Source organism: Archocentrus centrarchus, unplaced genomic scaffold (genome assembly GCF_007364275.1).
Source record: "Archocentrus centrarchus isolate MPI-CPG fArcCen1 unplaced genomic scaffold, fArcCen1 scaffold_36_ctg1, whole genome shotgun sequence".
In the NCBI taxonomy this organism is placed as follows: domain Eukaryota; kingdom Metazoa; phylum Chordata; class Actinopteri; order Cichliformes; family Cichlidae; genus Archocentrus; species Archocentrus centrarchus.
The window spans coordinates 2,706,229-2,728,345 of record NW_022060263.1 but is presented as its reverse complement, the minus strand read 5'-3'; the positions used below and the strand labels follow the sequence as shown (position 1 = coordinate 2,728,345).

The window sequence follows — 22,117 nt, the reverse complement described above, 5'->3', positions numbered from 1 at the left end:
TCCATCAGAGTCTCTGCTGTTATCATGTGTGCAGTTTGTCTCTGCAGGCTCTTTGTGTCGGATGTGGAAACGTCCAGCGTGGTGACTGGAGGTGACAGGGTTCAGTTGTCTGTTCTCAGAGCCTCTTCTTTCTGAAACATACAGAGACACTTACTCATCCGTAAATGTTTTAAACCACACTCTCTTCACACCAAGCTGCAGGGCTCCAGCTGAAACCCTCATGGCTCTCCTAAGCCTGTGAGTTTGCACAGATGTTAACACGATGGTCCTAAAATGATGCAGAGTGTGTTGTTAATACTCCCACTAGAAGTGGTTGAGTTTGTACAGTACAAAGTGAATATGTTGAGTCTAAAGGCGTTGTGTCTGCTGGGTGGACCACAAACACCACACAGGTGACAAAGCCTCTGTATGGCTCTGTTTTCATTGGCTGCTCCTGCAGCTTCACACATGCTGGCCTGAGTTAAAGGGAGTCATGCTGATGATCCATGTGGTCTGATTGGCTGTCAGAGCTGATGAGACTACCCTGTGACCTGCTGCTCTCAGGTGTCCTTAAAGGAGGAGAACCAGCAGCTGCTGTGATGGATGTTCACCTGGTCAGGTTCTAACAGGACGTCCAGCAGTCTGCAGCTGACGTTTCAGCAGCGTGCCATCCTCTTCAAAAGCTTTCAGTGATCTGATGTGGGACGTGTTAAACATCCACCAAGGTCAACTTCATGATTTACTGGTCAAAAATTGACAAAAGGCCTTATAACATTTGACCTCTGACCCCACTTTTACATTTCACATCTGCTTTTCTTTCAAGCTGACCCCAAAATACATTATATCTGTAAAGTGTCCAGAGAGAGAATGGGCTCACATACTGTAGTACATTAATATGTAATAAGCTCAGTTATTGTTGTCCAGGCATTTAGAAATCAGTGCCTGTTATCTGAGTGTAATCAAACCTGTCCTGCTGCCCTCATCACAGTTTGGCTGCACTACAAACTTCTTAAAGGACGTTTAAAAAGAACAAAACTAACATGAAGCAAACACAACATTCAGTTCAGTTATTCAGCACGGATTCAGGTCCCTTAGAGCACATCCTGCCCACACAGCGAGCTGCCTTGGTGGAGCTTTTGGTCGAGTGCTGCTTGTTTTGTGACAGAAATGAAAATGGCAGAAGAAACTCAGTCTGGTCTCTGCTGTTGATCTTGTTTCACAGGGGTGCAGAGCATGTAGCCCAGCGTGCTTGCTGTTAAAAGGACTGAGCATGAAAATCAAGAAATTTGACCTTTGACCTTTTGAAGGGGGTGTGATTAAACCAGCTGAGAAATTAAAACAAGTTACCCTTAGATCAGCCTCAAAGGAATACTACACGTGCACTGATAATAATAAAATGCATCAGTCTGAGAACCTTGGCAGACACGATGGTTTTTACCAGGGGTGAAAGTAAGCCGGTACGGTCCAGTACTGCGTACCACTAAAAGGTTCTGCGCCAGTACGCAGTACCTGAAGAGGGGGGGCGGCTGTCTGCTGTAAAGCTGTCATTCAGAACCGGTCACAGCGGCACTTTGGGTCAGAATAGATCAGCTAGTAATACGCAGTCTAAAACACGACCTAATCAGCTAATAATTTTCTCATTTCAAATTGTTTCTGAACTGTTGGTGCTGGAGCCTCAACTCTCCAGCTTCTCTTTACTACATTTACCCCATTAACCTCCACAGGACACACTCCTGATCAAAATCTTAAGACCAGTTAAAAAATTGCAAGAATTTGCATTTTGCACTATTGGATCTTAAGAAGGTTCTAAGTAGAGCTTCTCAATGCTAAAAGAAGAAGTCGGCACAGGAGACAAAAACTTTTGAGCAGGGAATTTATTGAAAACTGCATTTACACTCAAACATGATTTTTTTCAGCTGATCAAAAGTTTAAGACCAAAGCTCAAAAAACCCTGAAAACCCCTCAAGACAGAAATCAAAGTTTCAAAAAAAGGACTCAGTAATGAGCAGCTCCACCATTCTTGTTGATCACTTCAAACAATCGTTTGCTTGCTTGATGCCAGTGTTTCCAGGAGGCTAGTGGGAACATTGCTCCAAGTGTTGAAGATGGCTTCACGAAGGGCATCCACTGTCTGGAACTGATGCCCAAATGTTCTCAATGGGATTTAGATCAGGGGAACATGCAGGATGGTCTAAAAGAGTGATGTTCTTCTCCTGGAAGAAGTCCTTTGTCAGGCGTGCATTGTGAGCTGCAGCATTGTCCTGTTGAAAAACCCAGTCATTACCACACAGACGAGGGTCCTCAGTCATGAGGGACGCCCGCTGCAACATGTCCACATAGCCAGCTGCTCTTTGACGCCCCTGCACAACCTGAAGCTCCACTGTTCCACTGAAGGAAAACGCACCCCAAACCATGATGCCCCCCCGTGCCGTGTAGAAAACATCTCAGGTGGATCTCCTTGTCATGCCAGTAACGTTGGAAGCCATCAGGACCATCAAGGTTAATTTTTCCTCATCAGAGAAGACAACTTTCTTCCACCTTTCAGTGCCCCATGTTTGGTCACCCTTGCAAAGTCCAAACCGGCAGTTTTGTGGCGTTGAGGAAGACGTGGCCTTTGAAGACGCTTTTTGTTTCTGAAGCCCTTCCCTCGCAGATGCCGTCTGATGGTTATTGGGCTGCAGTCAGCACCAGTAATGGCCTTAATTTGGGTAGAGGATCGTCCCGCGTCTTGACGGACAGCCAATCGGATCCTGTGGCTCAGCGCTGGTGAAATTTTTTTGGGTCAACTTGACTTTTTTGTTCCATAACCCTCAGGATCATTTAAAAAATGCTAAATGACTGTCTTACTGCGTCCAACCTCAGCAGCGATGGCACGTTGAGAGGCCTTGCTTATGCAGCTCAACAATCCTACCACGTTCAGTCAGTGAGCTTTTTTGCTTTTGCCATCAGGAGGTCTGGACAGTGTAAAGACTTGACAGAAAATGACATGGAATCCAAATTTTTGCACAGCTTTTGGCTTTTAAAGCCTATGGTCTTAAACTTTTGATCAGCTGGAAAAATCATGTTTGAGTGTAAATGCAGTTTTCAATAAATTCCCTGCTCTAAAGTTTTTATGTCTTGCTCTGATTTCTTCTTTTAGCATTGAGAAGCTCTACTTAGAACCTTCTTAAGATCCAATAGTGCAAAATGCAAATTCTTGCAATTTTTTAACTGGTCTTAAGATTTTGATCAGGAATGTGTGTAGTGCATTTTAAATGGCAGGCTAGACCCTCCCATTTGACTGACACCTCATTCAGCCAATCATGTGACTGGCTGCACCAAAATCACCTGAAAAAGCTGCTTGACGCCCTCTGGTTATTATTGGCTCTGAAAAATCTATGTCTTAATATGATTGGCCAAATGAGGTGTCAAAGTGGGAGGGTCTAGCCTGCCATATAAAAGGCTCTACATATTTCCCGCAGACAGGACGTGGCCATTCAACAGGCTACGACATGGGTTTTCCAGAGCCAATAATAACCGTGTTTATGTATGTATGTATGTATACATCACATGTATACTGATCGGAAGGTCAGCGGTTCGATTCCTGGCTACTCCAGGCTACATGCCAGTGTATCCTTGGGCAAGATACTTAACCCCAAGTTGCTCTCCGACGTGTGAATGTTAGATAATTAAAGAGCACTTAGCTGAGCTAATATTGGAAGTGCTTGTATGAATGGGTGTGCATGGGTAAATGTAAAACATGTATCAGCGCTTTGAGTGCTCTGAGTAGAAAAGCGCTATATAAGAACTAGTCCATTTACCATATATGTAGGGACTCGATTAAAAAAATTAATTGAATTAATTAGAAGCTTTGTAATTAATTAATCAAAATTAATCACATTTTAATCACATTTTAATATTTGACATGAGAAATATTAATTTAAGTTTGGTTGATGAATGAATCAATATACATAAGCTTAAACTTCAAAATGTTGTTTATTTTCCCACCAGTCTACTACACAGACCAATGAAGGGTGGAAGTGCTCCTGTGATAAACAAACTCCTGAAATTAAAGTTAAGCATCATAACTGGATAGTTTTAGTCAACATTAATGTCTCACTTAATATAGTTTGAAATTAATCATTCACTCAGCTGTATTCCTTGATGTTGTTATGCTTGTTTTAACAGCTTATTTTGAATAAAGAATTAAAATTAAACCACAAAAAGCAGAAAAAGTGCGTTCTCCGTTTAACCAGCTGCTTTTACACAGCTGTGCTTCGCACTCACGGTTACTAGGCGACATGCAGAGGTGAGGGCAGGTGAGGCTGATATGAAGGCTAGCTGCTCACTTCCAGCCTTTGTGGTCTTCCTGGGCTGCGAAGGACCTGGTCTACGTGGGCCGGGTCCTTCGCAGGATGCGGCCCCTGAATTTGGACATTGTGCGTCGATATAATCTGTATGCCTGGAACTCATGCACTGAGAAACGTTCCACGGTGCAAAGTGTGATTAAAATGCGTTAAATTTTTTAATTCGTTAATTTCCCCGTAATTAATTAATCGAAATTAACGCGTTAAAGTCCCACCCCTAATATATATATATATATAAAATGTTTTTGTCACATAGTTCCGGCAAGAATTTAAGACTACTCTCACCCCTCTGTGGGGTGAAAGTAGTCTACTACTTTTTACCTACTTTTTACCTCTGTGGAAAACTGGATGTGAAACAGGTTCAGCTCTAGTCTTAAACCAAGGTTAAGGCTGAACCTTTGTAAGATCAGGACCTTGAAGAGAACCTAGTTTGTCCTGCACTGACCTCCATCTGTTTGTGGATCCAGCTGAGAGCGTGTGTGATGCGGGTGTAAACGCCCGGCTTGTTTATTTGAGCGCAGCCAATCCCCCAACTGGTTACTCCAACTAGCTTCCACAGAGACAAGTCCTCACAGGCAAGAGGACCTCCGCTGTCCCCCTGCAGACACACATGGGCAAACATGCATAGAAGGTAAGTCCCCATCTTACAAATCAAATCAGCAGTTCTTCACAGATCAGGTCCCTGTTCCAGCAGCTCCAACAAACTGAGTCTAAAAACCAACTCTGAGATCAGAGTTTCCTGTTCCAGAACAGCTGAGTATGATCACCCTAAGTTAGCGCGTCCGTGAGTAAGGAAAGAAAGCCATCATCAATAGAGCGCCAACACCAGGATTCACCATGGCAATGGGCAAATAAAGGGCGGAGCCTCCATGTTAATTGGATGGATGGAGGATGTGTAGCATGACGAGTCACTTTAATCAGCCTGACCCACTCTGACATCATTATAGACAGAATAACAGTTTATCAAATATATCATTTATTTATAATATCTGCTGTCATCATTTACACAACTTGAATCTCCATCAGATGAAGCTGAATCCTGATTTTACATTTGATTTATAAAGTCTAATTATTCAGCTGCAGCCTGAAATGAGGTCTGTCAGCTCACCTGTGCAGGTCTCCCTCTGCATCTTCTCCCAAATCCATCCCACCAATCTGCTATTTTCCTCGCACGTCACAGACGTGGAAAAAACACACGACTTTCCCTCCAGTGATCAGGTCCTCTGCCTCCCACCTGATTTCAAGGTCCTCTTTTTGTTTGGACATTTTTGGGGGTCGGGTTAGCTTACATGTCACTGTAAAAAGTGCTGACTGATGTTTTTATCTGCTGATCACTGTGTCATTGGCAACACGGAAAATGAGTTAGTGCACAGGTCTTGACCTGCGGCAGCTGTTGCAGTGCATTGTGGGATTTGTAGTGTAAGTGGTGAGAGTGCATTTTACCGGCGGCCCATTAATCATAATTCTATGAAATGATCTCACGGGCCGAATATAATTGTATCTCGGGCTGGATCTGGCCTGCGGGCCTCGAGTTTGACACTGATGTAGACAAACTGAAGCTTTCACCTTCTATCTTTGTCACCACCAGCTGGTCCCAGCAGATGGCTGCCCCCCCCCCCCCGAGCCTGTTTAAAGGGAGTTTTTCCTTCCCACTGTCACCAAGTGCTTGCTGATAGGGGAGGGTGGGAGTCATCTGATTATTGGTGTTTTCTCTGTATATAAAGCACCTTGAGGCGACTGTTGTTATGATTTGTCACTATATAAAAAAGATATTGAATAAACCATCATAACTCTGCTGATGGTTAGTTCAGCTGTCAGTGAGTCTGTGCATCAGTAGCCATACTGTAGCAGTATAGTAACAACAGTCTTAAAACCCTAAAGGGCAAACCTGTACTGACATAATCCACCATAAAACAAAGCCGCTGTACCTGACAGGAGTCAGTTCCTCCCTCCAGGTATCCTGCACAGATCATCCAGGAGGAGAGTAAGCCCTTGTAAACCTCTGGTTTGCTGCAGTTCTGGTTGGAGATGAGTGGTACCTTGGCTGAGCGCAGAACCACACTAGTGTCTCCTAGAAGAAAGAAATGAATTTTAACCATTATTAGGTGCTCCCAACACAAACACACAAAAACCAAACTGTGGAAAAACAGGCTACAAAAAAGCTTTAGATGCCTACACTCACCATCTTCCTCTGTTGCGCCCCAACCAGAGATCCAGCACAGGGTGCCCTCCTTAAACTCCTCTCCATGGCTGGGCAGGCAGATAGGCTGCACAGAGCCTGTGGAGGAAAGTGTTACCAAACCCCCAGACTACAACACACACTGGCCACAGCTGTGTGCACAATTTCTGCCATAATCAGAAATGGGTAGCTACATCCCTATTCTGCCTCCAAGCCTTACAAATAACAGCAATTTAGACCTAGCTGATTCAGCAATCAGCTGATTGACATAAAGCAGTTCCCCTAAAACATGCAGCAGGGAGAGAGGTGAGTCTCAGAAATATGATCTGGGTAGTGGCACCCCAAGAAACCTGAGAGAGAGGCAGGGGAGGACAGTGAGTGAAAAGCCACCGCACAGGACAACAAGCTCATTAGATAGAAGTCAATAATTAGAAAATCTGACAGACATGAAGTGCACTCCAGCATGTGACTGTACTGTGCAAAGGTTTAAAGCTATAAAAGTACAGTCAGAATACATGAAACAAATAATGCCATCAATAATTTATACACTGCTCAATGAAAGGAACACTTTGAAAACACATCAGGTCTCAATGGGAAAATGTCCTGCTCATATCCACACTCATATGGTCTAAATAAAAGGGTCAAATCAAAATGGGGGGGGCTGGAACATTTGAACTTAATTTCACTGCAGCATCTTATAGCTGTGCTCATGGGTGGACACTGGGGAGTGCTGTTGAGAAATAAAGGTTGTAGTCAGTGAGGTCTTGAAGTAAACTAATACCATTAACTTGGAGTGGTTTGGCCAGCTTCATCAGTGCGATGTCGTAGTCCAGTCCTTTGGGTCGGTAGCGAGTATGGTATAATATTCTCTCAACAGCCAGAGCCTGGGCCCCGTGAAGCAGCTGCTCCGTCAGCCCCACGTGGACCGTCCACATGGATGAGTTTATAAACCTGAACATAAACAGCAGAGATCATCAGCACACAGCAAATATTGTAAGCTCAGTCTTTGCCGCTGTTATTCCATCAGCCTCATTATTCATCTTATAGCTGATGCAAAAGTTTGAACAGCACCGGCGATAACATCTGCAAAATATTTCCAGAAATGTTCCTGATGCTGGTGTTTTATGAAGGAGATGAGCATGATGTCTGAAGTGGAGGTGGAAACTGTGTTACTGTTGGATGGAGACAGAAGAGAAGGAGGGTGGGAAGCTGTGTTTGGGTTAGCAAGAGCAAAGGAAAGGTGGGAGAGTAGGGACTTAAAATGTAGAGACTATGACTGAAAGGCAGAGAGCTAGCTGAAGTGATGGAGAGAAGGAAGGTAGATGGAGGGTTTCTACAAGGGGACAGGTAATGTAACTGCACAGTGAAAGCAAAGAGTACAGCTGAAGTGCTGAGAAACTGCCAACAAGGTATTTGGTGTGTCCTGTGGACAGATGAAGGAAGACAAGGAGACTTGGTGGTGGAATGAAGAAGTGAAGGAAAGCATTAAAGGAAGAAGTTAGCAAAGGAAAAGTGGGATAGTCAGGGAGATGGAGCGCGTCGAGTCCAAGTGTGCGATGTTGAGATTCTGCCCTTCACTGTGTGAAGTCATATGGCTGAATTTGTCTTTATATAATCCTATATTACAAAATATACTTTTGTAATACCCCTATAATACAAAATATATAGTTTATATTTTGCATTACAAAATATAAAATATATAGTAGAAGCTGTGGTTTGCATGGATGTTCTGACTGTGACCATGGTGGGTAGATGAGTTGCTTCTAGTTATTGTTTGTCCAAAGCTCTGCAGACTGTTTGAGGCAAATTAAAACCTCTCAGAGACAACCTGTTGGTGTAGCTCCATTTATTTCAGATTTCCATAACAATTCAATTCAGTTCAATTTTATTTTTATAGCTCCAAATCACAACAAACAGTCACCTCCAGGTGCTTTGTATTGTGGGTATAGACCCTCCAATAATACAGAGAAAAGCCAACAGTCAAAACAACCCCCTATGAGCAGCACTTGGTGACAGTGGGAAGGAAAAACTCCCTTTAACAGGAAGAAACCTCCAGCAGAACCAGGCTCAGGGAGGGGGGGTCATCTGCTGAGGGGGGAGACAGAGATTAATAATAACTAATGATTAAATGCAGAGGTATTTAAATGCTGGGTCCTCCTGGCTGTATTGACTGCACCAACAAATCGTGGTGAAAAACTGGATTTGTGTGATGATCACATCTGCAGAAGAAATGAAGCAGGACACACAGAGACACATGGAGGATACAGCTAATGCAAATGGAAGAGAAAACAAAAGAGATAAAAGCCAATAGAAAAATTAAAAGGAGCAGTTTGTTGAAATGGAAATTGCCTGAAAACATTAAATCTGTGTGAGGGAGAGTGCAGGGAAGGAAAGAAAGGCTGAGGAAAATGTTGAGAAGAAAAGAAACGGATGATGATGAAACAAATAAATCTTCTCAGAGAAATTCTTGTTTGTATCCCTCCTTAGAGTCTCAGTGTGGGTTACGACTGCAGCTGCCTGACCTCCACCTGCCACCATACAACGCAGATGGACATCATCTGGCACAGGCAGATTCTTCTAGGACCAACCACAGCACATTCATCACTGAAGGGTTCACATCAACAAGCTAAAGAAACCTCAGCCACCTCCAACGTTTCTCCCATACCCCACCACGCCCTCCAGCTGCCCCTCAAATGCCCATGGTTGAAGTGGTGTGCGGCACTGGACAGCCCCCTAGTTCTTTGCTCTTGGTCAGAGCCACAGATTAAACCATGACTCATGTGCTACACCAAAGGGACTCAGGCAAGAGGTTGGCTGTTTTCTGCAGAGTTTAGTCCTACCATGGCAGAACTGCAGCAGCTGCTGGTGCTGAAGTCAGGAGCAGGAGACTGGGCAAAGACTTCTGGCAGTTATCCTACAGGAGACAGATGACATCATGATTGGGATGATCATACCAATCAGGTGTCAATATCCCCAATAGGGAGGCCTTATAGCCCAGTGCAGTGTGTTGGAGAAGGCATTTCCTCCACATATGGACTCTGCAAAGATCTCTGCATGCAAACAGAAGGATGATGAGCCTGTTCAGGAATATTATGCTCATGTGACTGAAGTGTTTGCCATACACAGTGGCACTGACCACCCTGCAGACCTGGGTATTGAGGTTACTAGCTGGGAAACCCATCTGAGAAACAGGTCTCTAAGTGGAGATCGCAGCAGAGCTTGAGACAAGCTGCATTTCCTGGGAGGAGGTCAAACATCATGCTGTTTGAATGGCCTCAAAGCCCAGCAGCTCCACACGGCTGCCCTCACCATATATCAAGCTCCTGCCAAAGGAAGCTGAATCAGAGGGGACATGGGGCTGCAGACCGCTCCAACTGATGATGACGAGCAGGCAGGGTTGACTGGGGCTGGGGGGAGGACAGGAGACACATGCAGCTGCTCTAACTCAGCTGACACTTGACCTTACCACACCTACAGCAACACATGCCAGCATACAGCCTGTGCTCACTCTTGTAACACAAGCTACTCCTTGCCTTGAAGACAAATGGTGTCTCTGACTCCCCCCACGGGTCAGTGGCAGCTATGCTCACTCTGTCAGGACAAAAGGTGTGAGAACATTTTACTTATGTAAATGGACCAGTTCACCCATTCAAACACACATCCATACAGCACTGTTTTCTAGCTAACATTCACACATTCACACTGATGAACATTCAGGACCTTGCCCAATGATACTCTGGCACGCAGACGGGAGCAGCCAGGGATCGAACCATCAACCTTTCGACTGGTAGATGACCTGAGCCACAGCCGCTCCACGGTCTTGTCAGTGGGGACAACCAGCTGGAAACATAAGTGACCTACTTGAAGGAGGCTGGGAAAACCATGCACACCAGGGTAGATGAGTTTGTGAATTTTGTGAAACTGACTGAAAATATTGTTATTATTTGTTAGTTTGTTTGCCTGATGATGCTTGATGTACATGTTTACTGAGACCACGAGTCCAGCTTTCAAAGAATTCTGTTTTTATTGTAATACCTGCACTGAGTTTATGGGATATGCCCTCCATACAAAAATGATTCAGACTAAAGCTAAACCCCTTCAAACTGACTGAAACTAACCTGAATTAAAAACAGAAAGGTCAGAGAGACAGGAAACTTTTTGCTTTCCCCAATTCACAAACAGGTGAAGGATGTGACTGAGCATCACCTTGACCTGACGAGCAGACAGAAAGCAGCAGCTTTGTAGCTTCAGTGCTGACTGAGCTCAGCCTGCACTTCTGCCACCGGTCAGCTCTGAGGTGTGATGGACCCACCTGACTGTGTGCATTATGTCTCATCTGTCTGTACCTAAGTGTGACGTATGAAAGACAGCTTACAGAATGAGGATGTCATCTGAGCAAGCCCAACCACCACTATGACCTGATGTGTCCCATTATGTCCAGTGTTAGTTGTGTTCCCCTGTTGTGTAGTTCTGTGTGTTACTCCAGTGCGGCTAAGGATGAGTGATCATCATTTGTCAGCCCAGTTGGTTCAGTGTGATCTGACTCTGCCAGCAGCCTAATCCCAACTTATCATGTAGATCAGTGGTTCCCAAAGTCAGGAGTGCTGCGGCCCACTTAAAACCCAGAGCCCCCCCCCCCCCCCCCTTGTGCACTTGTGATGTATTTCCTTCAAAATTTGATTAAAACAAGAAAACAGCACAGGCTGTTGGCTATAACTTGCTAACTGCTATCTTTCATATGTAAAGTGCTAATGCTAATATGTGACCCAGCTGCCTCTGGGACACAGGCTTCAATACAAGGTCAGAGTAATATCACAAACTGACCACCTCCTGTTACCAGGTTTAATCCACTTTTGATATAAATACATGTATATTAATATGTAACTACGCATACTTTCTGTTCTTACAGCAGCCCTCCTGCAGTACCTTTGCAGCCCACCAGGGGACCGCGGCTCACACTTTGGGAACCACTGATGTACAGTATGAAGAAGAATCAGACGTTTCAGTTTAAAATGGATGTTTTGCCTCTGTTTTGTTTCTCATAGCACACTAACAGTGCATATTCCACATGACAACAGTATTTCTGTATGACGCAGAGATGATTATCTGTGTTAAGTTGATATGTCTGAATGGAAGGCATCATGTTTTGTCTTTATATAATCCTATATCACAAGATATACTGTAGAAGCTATCTTTTGCATGGAATGTCCTGACTGTATGCTGTGACCATGGCGGGCGGGTAGATAACATGTTTCTATAAATGATTCTGTGCTCTGTGCTGCTGTTTGAGTCTTTGCAAAGGCAAATTAAAGCCTCACAGAAACAACCTGTTGGTCCATAACAGTGGCAACAACGGAGGTGTCAGAGTTATTAGAATTAGTAAGGGGAGAACTGAGCGCTGCTGTGAAGATAAAGAACAGAAAGGCGGGTGGTCCAGGTGACATACCTGTGCAGGTATGTATATGTGTAGCAGAGGGGGCAGTGGACTCTTTGGCCAGGATGTTGAACAGAGTGAGAGGAAGTGTACTGGTACTGATTTTGAAGAACGGTGATGTGCAGCGCTGGAGTAACTACAGAGGGGTGGAGTTGATGAACCATATCATGAATCTATGGGCAACAGTTGTTACACATAATGATGAGACTCACTACACAGAGGAGGTCCAGCACATGACCCAAAGGAGGCCATTGTGGACCACAGGAGGTCCAGGAAGACACAACACGCTCCTCTCCTTATACATGGGGAGGAGGTAGAACAGGTGAACATCATTAGGTTCCTGGGCATTCACATCACAGCTGACCTGACCTGGGCAGACTCCACCCAACAAGGTCAACTGTTTGTCCCTCAGCCTTCTGGAAGAAGGTGGAGAAACAGGAACTACCAGACCGGGGGGGCAGCTTCTTCCCCACAGCAGTGAACCCTCTCACCCCCCTGCATACACACCTCATACCTTAAAAGACTGAAGACTTTACAACATGCAATACAGTACGACCTTATAACTGTGTCCCTGTTGTGTATGTTTATATATCGTGTTTGTGTACGTGTTTTAAACACTCTGTTTTAAGATGGGAACTATTGCACAGAATTTTGTTATGATAATAATGAATTCAATTTCATTTTATTTATAAAGTGTCAATTCACAACGAACAGTCATCTCTTTGTATTGTAAAGTAAAACATATACAATAATTACAGAGCAAGCACTTGGCAACAGTGGGGAGGAAGACACCCTGTTCAAGGGTTAGTGCTGGATCAGGTGACCCTGAACCCTCCCTTAGTTATGCTGCTATAGGCCTAGTCTGCTGGGGGGTTCCTAGTGTTTCTTTTCATTCACCTTATTTACTCTGTTTATACTCCACTCTGCACTTAATCATTATTACCTCCACCAAGGAGGTCTGTCCGTTTGTTTGTCAGCAGGATTACTCCAAAAGTTATGAACGGATTTTGATGAAATTTTGTGGAGTGGTTGGAAATGACAAGAGGAAGACGTGATTAAATTTTGGCGGTGATCCGGATCACGATCTGGATCCAGGAATTTTTTTAAGGATTCTTCACTATTGCGGGATAGGGGGTTATTGTTGTCTGGGAAAGATGAAAGATTATTATTTCACAGTATTTAGACACACGTATTACAGCGTCAGTGACCCTATGGCCTTGGCGGAGGTTTGCGCTCTCTGAGTGCTTCTAGTTATTATTAATCTCTGGCTCTCTTCCACAGCATGTCTTTTGTCCTGTCTCTCTCCCCTCAGCCCCAACCGGTCACAGCAGATACCTGGGGGCAACCATCCAAAGCAATGGACAAGAGAGTCGAGGAGAGCAGGTAGGGTGGGGTGGGTTGAGAGGAGTATCAGGGAGGATTTGTGACAGACGAATAGCAGGAAGAGTGAAAGAGAACATTTACAAGCTGGTAGTGAGACCTGCTACGATGCATGGTTTGGATATGGTGGCACTGACAGAAAGACAGGAGGCGGAGCTGGAGGTGGCGGCTTCAGTGATTTTAATTAGAGGTGATTAGAAATGAGCCTATCAGGGGACAGTTCAGGTTGAGTGGTTTGGAGAGAAGGATAGAAAAGCAAGGTTAAGATGGGATAGTGGATATACTGGGAAAGGATGCTGAAAATGGAGCTGCCAGGCAGGAGGAAAAGAAGGCAGTGAATACAGTGAAGACTTGTGTTCATCACTGGTAAGCATTATACCTGCTAAACTGGCTCTCTTCCACAGTGTGTCTTTTGTCCTGTCACCCCCAGCCAGCTGTGAAAGATGGCTGCCCCTCCCTGAGCCTGGTTCTTCTGGAGGTTTTCCTTCCCACAGTCACCAAATGCTGGGGTCATCTGATTGTTGGGGTTTTCTCTGTATTACTGTAGGGTCTTTACATTACAGTATAAAGCACCCTGAGGTGACTGTGATTTGGTACTGTTTAAATCATACTGAGTCTGTTTTATCAGCTTCCAGGTGAATCTAAGCAGAACTAGATGTTGATGCTTGCAGAGTATGTAGACTGTCAGTGTCTGATTGACTCACCCATACACACAATGCGCTGCAGTGAGGATCCAGTATGATGATATGATGGAGCCTCCACACAGGTGTTCATTCCTGAAGTGGAGGCTGACCTGCCAGGGGAACTGGCCTGGTTTGGCAATTTCACCTCCAACAATACGTGAGCTGTACTGAGGCCTGGACCCACAGTCTGAGGACACAGTAATAAGCAGTTCATAATGTCAACACCAAACACAGTGACACTACCTGTCTGCCTTTGGCCACCTTATCTGTTTTGGTTATAGTCAGCACTTGATAGCATAGATACTGGTAACAGCTCTAACTGGTCATACTGGAATCAAGACCACAGAAAAATTTTAGAATCAAGATTTTTGTGCTGTGCTGGAAACAAATAAACAATTAGTACTGACAACATTTTTCATGGTTAAAATATGAAGAAGAAATGTCAGAGTGTCATGAAAAAGTACTTCCTGATTTCTGAGTTTCTTGTATATTTCTCACACTTCAATGTTTCAGATCAGCAAACAAATTCTAATATTAGACAGAGATAACCTGAATGAAGAGAGAAAATATGGTTTTTAAACGATGATTTCATTTAAGGGAAGGATGCCAAAATTAAAGGAACACTGTGAAAGCATATCAGATCTCATTGGGGGAAATCCTGCTGATATCTATACTGATGTAGACTGGGTTATGTGTTGGGAGTGAAAAGCTGCCACACTGTTTGATGGAAATGAAAATGATCAACCTACAGAGGCTGAATTCAAAAACATTTCAAAAACCAAAGTGAGAAAATGATGCAGCAGCTGGAACATTTGACCGAAATGTTACTGCAGCAACTCAAAATGGTACTCAGTAGTTTGGCCCCCTCATGCTTCTATGCATGTCTGACAATGTCAGGGCTTGTTAGGCATTCAGGGTGGCTGTAGCTCAGGTGGTAGAGGAGGTCACCTGCTAATCACAAGGTTGGTGGTTTGATCCCTGGCTACTCTGGTCTGCATACTTTGGGCAAGTTGCAAGTTGAATGTGTGTGAATGTTCGATAGAAAGCACTTGGCTATAGAAGGAAGTGCTTGTGTGTATGGGTGAATGAGGCATACTTTGAGTGCTCAAAGTAGAGAAGAAAAGTGCTCTATAAGAACCATTTAATGAGACCACAGATGGTGTCCTGGAGGATCTCCTCCCAGATCTGGACCTGGGGATCACTGAGGTGCAACCTGGTGGTGTCAGATGGACTGAAACATGATGTCCCAGAGGTGTTCTGCTGGATTTAGGTCAGTGTGGGGGCCAGTCAGTGATATCTTTGTCAGTGGCAGGAGTATGAGTATTGTCCAGCACCAGGAGGAACCCAGGACCCACTGCACCAGCGTGGGGTCTGACAGTGGGTCCAAGGACATCATCCTGATACCTGATGACAGTCAAATGGCCAGTGAAAAACCAGTCAGGAAAGGTGAGCAGGGAAAACTGTGGGTGTCTATAGAACTATTCCTGTTTGGGGGTTGTCTCCTTGTTGCCCCTCTAGTGCACCTGTTGGTAATTTCAAGAACACCAAAGCAGCTGAAACTGATGACCCCCCCCCCCCCCCCCCCCCCCCCCCAAATACTTACTGACCACATCAATATCCCAGAGGTTTACCTGACTGATGCTGAACCCTGATTAAAAGTGTTCCTTTAATTTTTTGAGCAACACACACACACACACACACACACACACACACACACACACACACACACACACACACACACACACACACACACTTCCATCTTGAGCCACCCCTAATTTCTTTCATTTCTTCATATTTTGCTTCCAAAGAGCAATAGTTTTCCAGTTCTCAGGTGTGTCTTTGGACACTGGCTGCTTTTTCACTCATTTTCAGTCCAGTTCTTGTACCTGACCAAAATATTCATTTTTTATTTAACAACTTTGTAAGAACCAATTTTAATTTAGTTACTAGCAGCCTGTTGCAGAAACCATTTAGTTTGTTCCCATTTCTTCACTGAATCTACAAAATGCCAAAGACAGTTTGACAGGCATAAAATAGTACAGCACCAAAAAGGTGATTCCCAAAGAGCTATTAGCTGAAAACTTATATCTCGCATATCTTGGCACGATGTGCCGCATGTCCTGAAAAAATGTTAGGAAAATGGACAAATGGAGGACAAAAGAAGAAGTGGCAGGCCTGAAAAACTATCTAGAGCAGATACAAAGTATCTGAAATTCATGTCCTTAAGAAAGAGGAAAACAATCCCACTAAGACCTGACACAGGACCTGAGAATTGGACCTTCAGTTCATCTATCTACTGTTTCTGAAGTCTCATTGGAAATGGTCTCATTGGGAGGGTGGCTGTCAAGAATCCATTCTTGAGGAAGGGAAACAGGAAGAAAAGGCTGAGGTCTGCCAAATTACACAAGAACTAAGCTGAAAATCAGCAGCAACAGGTCTGATGGAGGGATGAATCCAACTTTGAAAGTTTTGGTTTAAAATGTTGCCAATGAGGAGGTCAGGAAAGAGCTATGACAGTACAACATGGTGGAAGCTCAGTCTGGTTTGGAGCTGTATTTCAGCCAGTGGCATTGAGCAGCTTGTCAAAACTGATAAAATTCAAAACACAGAGAGATCCACCACACAGTCCCATCTAGAAAGCTTTTATTTGGCATTTTTCAGCATTACAATGATCCCAAACACTGCAGTGGATAGAAAAACAAGCAATGGAACACTATCAGTGTGGCTCAGGAGGTAGAGCAGGTCACCTAATTGGAAGGTTGGTGGTTCAATTCCTGGCTGCTCCAGACTGCATGCCAAAGTGTCCTTGGGCAATATACTGAACCCCGAGTTGCTCCCAGTGAATTCAGTGGAGTGTTCAATAGGGAGCACTTAGATGTAGAAAAAAGTGCTTGTATGAATGGGTCAATTCAAATGTGTTGTGAGTGCTTTGAGTGCTCAACTAGAGTAGAAAAGCACTATATAAGAACTAGTCCAATTAGTCGTGTCATGTATTAGCCTTGTCAGACCCTAAACCTCAGCATGATTGAAGTATTATGGGATCATCTTGATAGAAAATGGAACAAAAGGCAGATGAAATCCAGGGAAGAGCTTTGGGATGCCTTTCAAGAAGCCTGGAGAACTGTCCCTGAAGACTGCTTATAGGAATTACAAGAGCACTGGTTTAAGGACTTTCAGAAGAATAAAGGTGGCCCCTCAGGGCATTTTCATGGATGCTTGTACATGTTTCAGTAAATTACTGCACCTGTGGCTAGATTAGTCATTTTCAACACAGTAACATAATAGAGTGAGGGGTGGCTCAAGACTGTTGCACAGCTTTCTTTGTTTATATGTACCACACAGGGTGTGTGTATATACACTCTTGATCAAAATCTTAAGACCAGTTAAAAAAATTGCAATATATATATATATATATATATATATATATATATATATATATATATATATACACCACTCCAATAAAATGTAACTGCTTTCTCACCCAGACATTTGAGGGTGGTCACCAGCCCTGAGTTGCACTGCATCTTACTGTGGTGAAATGGAATCACAGAGATAGAAGCTCAGCAAAAAATGGACAAATACAAAGAGGCAACATGGTGAACAACAGCTTCAAAACCTTTTTGATGGTGCACTGGGTAATAGGTTGAATGGCATCTCTTTTATTCCCAACCCCTCCCTCCAAAGCCTGTTATGTAAACATTCACATATGTAATCTGAACTTTCATTTCCTTGATCAATTATTCATCTTCAGGCTGTGACTAGCAGGATGTCAAAGGCACTGGGCTTTTCAATACAAAGCCACAGGGCTGCTGTGGATGAAGCAGTATGCCGGGTGTTTCACTAACTGGAAGGTTGTAGTTTGATGCCTGGCTCCCTTGGTCCATATATTTAAGTGATCTTGGGTAATATTCTGAAACCAGAATTGTTCCCCCATGTATCCATTGTCGTGTATATGTATGTATTCATGTAATCTTGTCTTGAGGCAATCTCAAAAGTTAGCAGCACTTTTTAATAAAATTTAATTTATTTAACTAGTGTTCTGCAGCGATGGCTGCTAGTCCCATTAACTTCATGTTTCTCAGAATAGCGTTACCAATAACCAGAGTATGTTTCCTCTGTTGGTGTGCTGCTGATTGGGAAAACCATTCGAGACTTGGACGGGTTGGTGGTGTACTGGGGGCTTCTAAAATTTAAGCACCTGGTGTTCCTGCGCAGTTTTCCATCCAAGTACTAACCAGGCCAGACCCTGCTTAGCTTCCAAGATCAGATGAGACTGGATGTGTTCAGGGTGGTATGGCCATAAGCCAGGGTTTCATTCTAGAACCAATTTTATTTAGATTATACATGCTTCCCTTAGGCAGTATTATTAGAAGGCATAGCACACATTTTCATTGCTATGCAGATGATACCCAGCTATATCTCTCATACAGAAACATGGTGTTTAACCACATATGGCATTATCACAGTAACACTGTGAGAAATCTTGGAGTCATTTTTGACCAGCATATGTCCAAATACAAATATGTTTGCATTTGTGAAATATTTCTAAAATTAGAAACATCCTTTCTCAGAGTGATGCTGAAAAGCTAATTCATGCATTTATTACTTCTAGGCTGGACTATTGTAATTCATTATTATCAGGCTGTCCTAAAAGCTCCCTGAAAAGCCTTCAGCTGATCCAAAATGCTGCAGCTAGAGTACTGACAGGGACTAGAAAGAGAGAGCAGATTTCTCCCATATTGGCTTCTCTTCATTGGCTCCCTGTTAAATCTAGAATAGAATTTAAAATCCTTCTCCTCACATACAAGGTCTTGAATAATCAGGCCCCATCTTATCTCAAAGACCTCATAGTACCATATCACCCCAACAGAGCACTTCACTCTCAGACTGCTGGCTTACTTGTGGTTCCTAGGATACTTAAGAGTAGAATGGGAGGCAGAGCCTTCAGCTTTCAGGCCCCTCTTCTGTGGAACCAGCTCCCAGCTTGGATTCAGGAGACAGACACCCTCTCTATTTTTAAGATTAGGCTTAAAACTTTCCTTTATGATCAAGCTTATAGTTAGGGCTGGATCAGGTGACCCTGAACCCTCCCTTAGTTATGCTGCTATAGGCCTAGGCTGCTGGGGGGTTCACATGATGCACTGAGTGTTTCTTCTTCATTAACCTCTTTTCACTCTGTTTATTCCCCACTCTGCATTTAATCATTAGTTATTATTAATCTCTGTCTCTCTTCCACAGCATGTCTTTTGTACTTTTCTCTGTAACTATTGTAGGGTCTTTACACCTTGAGGCGACTGTTGTGATTTGGTGCTATATAAATAAAACTGAACTGAATTAAATAATAAAGTAGAATTTTGTGTGATATATGGCTGTTGGAGAGGTTGACAGAAAGGGGTTAAAGTGGGATTTGGTAGGTGGATGAACCAAAAGATGGGGTGTAGTGGTGCACTGTTGGAAAAAAATATTTAATTAAGTCACAATAATTTGCATTATGAATGCCATTAGATTTGATTTTGTTAGCTGACTTGTGCTCCTGCTGTTCAACAAGTATGCATAGTTACATATTTATATAAATGTATTTATATATTTAAAAGGAGAATTAAAACTGGTCATAGGAGGTGGTTAGTTTGTGATGTTACTCATTACTCAGACCTAAATTTACTGCTCTTGTGTTGAAGTTTGTGGCAAATGGCTCACACACTGGTGTTAGCACTTTATATATGACTGGTAGCAGTTAGTAGTTTATAGCCAACAGCCTGTGTTGTATAAGCACTTTGAGTGCTCAGAGTAGAAAACCGCTATATAAGAACCAGTCCATTTACCATTTAATCAAATTTAACATGTCCGCAGCCAAAACACTCATGACTCCAAAATCAATGGGTGACATCAGCATAGCTACTACAGCCGATATTATACACACATCGAACTCAAGATTATTAAGACCTGCAATGGGATTAGCTTATTTGTGTTTATTACCAGTGTTTCGTTGTATTTTGGTTCTCGGTGAGCCCACAATTGTTAATATTGGGCTGCTGATTTATAGGCTGATATATAGGTAGTGTTGTGTAAAAGTTTAAAGATTCAAAATTGATGAGAATGTTGCTTAAAATGATGCCACACTCCTTTAGTGCTTGCATACCTGACAGATGGAGCATCCTGAAGTTTGATTATCTGTGACTTGTTCCAGTGGATGGACATCAGGTCGGTTTGAAGGTCCTTCTCAATGAAAGTCAGAGAGATGAAGAAAGATTCCACATAACTGAAAGGCAATAAAAGGGATGAGACAGATCATTTTTTCATGCTGATATAAAGAGTATAAAAGAAAAACACCCAGCAACTATATCCAGCTACATCCAGCCAGGTTCACAGAGAAGAGTTCAAATCACTGAGTCAGTGTGGGATTACATGAAAAGATGGAAGAACCCTTCCTTTCTTATTCCTCAAGGTGCACATCCTTGATTACACTCCTCACATCTTAGTTCATCCAAGCAAAGATGTGAGTAGAGTGGAGGAGGAAAGGAGACAAGGAAAGAGGGGTCAAGGCAACAGGCATTTAACCAAACAGTCCTGAACTTGGAGCCTCACTTACACATGATGTTTGAGACAAACTGCATAAGTTTCCTTCATAGCTCAACAAAACAATAAACTATATTTTATGTCTCAGTAGCTCAGGTATTACAGTATTCCTGGCATGCTTCCTCCAGGACAGGTCACTGTCAGTCACAGTAACTTTACTCTGGTGCTTCATTGGAGAATGTTTACTCTGTCAAATATGTTGGACCTTCAGACTAGTGGGCCAACTTTTAAAAGGTGTCTTAAGAAAATACATGAATAAGAAATGTACCATCACACCATAACATGTGGACACTGCTAGAAATGAAACACTGGTGTAACCTGGAGTATCCAAGCTGCTTGCAGGCAGATCTGCCCAGCCTGTTGTTCCAATCCTCTGAGCAGACTGTCCTCCATTTTCCCTGTGTCTGAACCTGCAGGACCGAACTTCTGCCACTCAGACGCACTGACACACAGAGACATGCAGCACACACAGTTACAAGAACAGAAGCAGCACCGTACACTGAAATACAGTTTCTTCTTCTTTTAAATCACAGAAATCTTAATATCATAGTTATTCCTGTAAATACGGGTTAAATGGACCAGAACAATCCAGATTGGTGTCCTGGCATCTTCAGTTAATGAGCAATTAATGCAAATTGAGTGTGTCTGATCTCAGAAGCTAAGCAGGTTTGGGCCTTGGATGGGAGACCACCCGAGATTCCCAGATGCTGTGTTGTGCAGCAGCCTGGAGCTCAAGCTGACTACAGGGAGAGACTTGCTCAGTAAAATGAAAATAATGTCAGCCCACAGCCTGCTTACACCCTCAACACATCCTTTTTTCTTCTCATCCTTGTGGTGCATTCATTCTGCAGATGTCTGCAGATGTCACTTATATTGTGGTCATGCTGCTTCAGCAGCTAGCAAGCTTTACTGAAGAAGAGTGAGCATGAATGCATTTTTACTTTTGAAGTGGCAGTGTTCAACAAATCTCACCAAACACAGTTCTGACCATGATGTGTCTGCTAGCTAAATTTGCTGTATCTTAATGTATGACACACTCAGATGGTGAAAGATGAAAGAAAAAGAGGACAGGAGAGGAAGATGAGAGATTTTTTTCAAAGGTAAGGACTGCTTACCTTTGAAAATATGACATTTCATAAACTGGAAATGTAAATTTTACACACACTATATCACCAAAAGTATTCACTCATCTGCCTTCACACACACATGAACCTGAGTAACATCCATCTTTAATCCAGAGGCTTTAATATGATGTGGGCCCACCCTCTGCTGCTATAACAGCTGCAGCTCTTCTGGGAAGTCTTTCCACAGGTTTAGGAGTGTTTATGGGAATTTCTGACCATTCTTCCAGAAGCACATCTGTGAGGTCAGACACTGATGTTGGAGAGAAGGCACACCTGAACTCAGTGATCTGGATGGTGAGTGAAGACTTTTGGCAATACAATCTATGTTTTCATTAAAGCTATTAATTTTTTTTTTAAACTCAGATAATACATCTATACATGATGTGTGTTTTTTTCATATTGTGAAATGTCTTAAA

At 43.2% G+C, this 22,117-nt stretch overlaps 1 protein-coding gene and 1 pseudogene across 1 annotated transcript in view; both read right to left on the bottom strand.

Annotated features, from left to right (window-relative positions):
• Window positions 1-60: 60 nt before the first annotated feature.
• tmprss3a (transmembrane serine protease 3a) overlaps window positions 61-22,117 on the bottom strand; it is a 38,692-nt gene continuing 16,635 nt past the window's right edge. Inside the window, exons 6-14 of the mRNA XM_030724475.1 lie at window positions 20,896-21,019; window positions 20,141-20,260; window positions 17,483-17,529; window positions 14,023-14,188; window positions 7,286-7,455; window positions 6,508-6,603; window positions 6,254-6,396; window positions 4,771-4,923; window positions 61-131 (exon numbers count right to left, since the gene is read on the bottom strand). Of these exons, the coding sequence (XP_030580335.1) occupies window positions 102-131; window positions 4,771-4,923; window positions 6,254-6,396; window positions 6,508-6,603; window positions 7,286-7,455; window positions 14,023-14,188; window positions 17,483-17,529; window positions 20,141-20,260; window positions 20,896-21,019 (1,049 nt within the window). The 3' untranslated portion in view covers window positions 61-101. The remainder of the gene's footprint in view (window positions 132-4,770; window positions 4,924-6,253; window positions 6,397-6,507; window positions 6,604-7,285; window positions 7,456-14,022; window positions 14,189-17,482; window positions 17,530-20,140; window positions 20,261-20,895; window positions 21,020-22,117) is intronic.
• Window positions 18,188-18,306, bottom strand: LOC115776729 (uncharacterized; annotated as a pseudogene).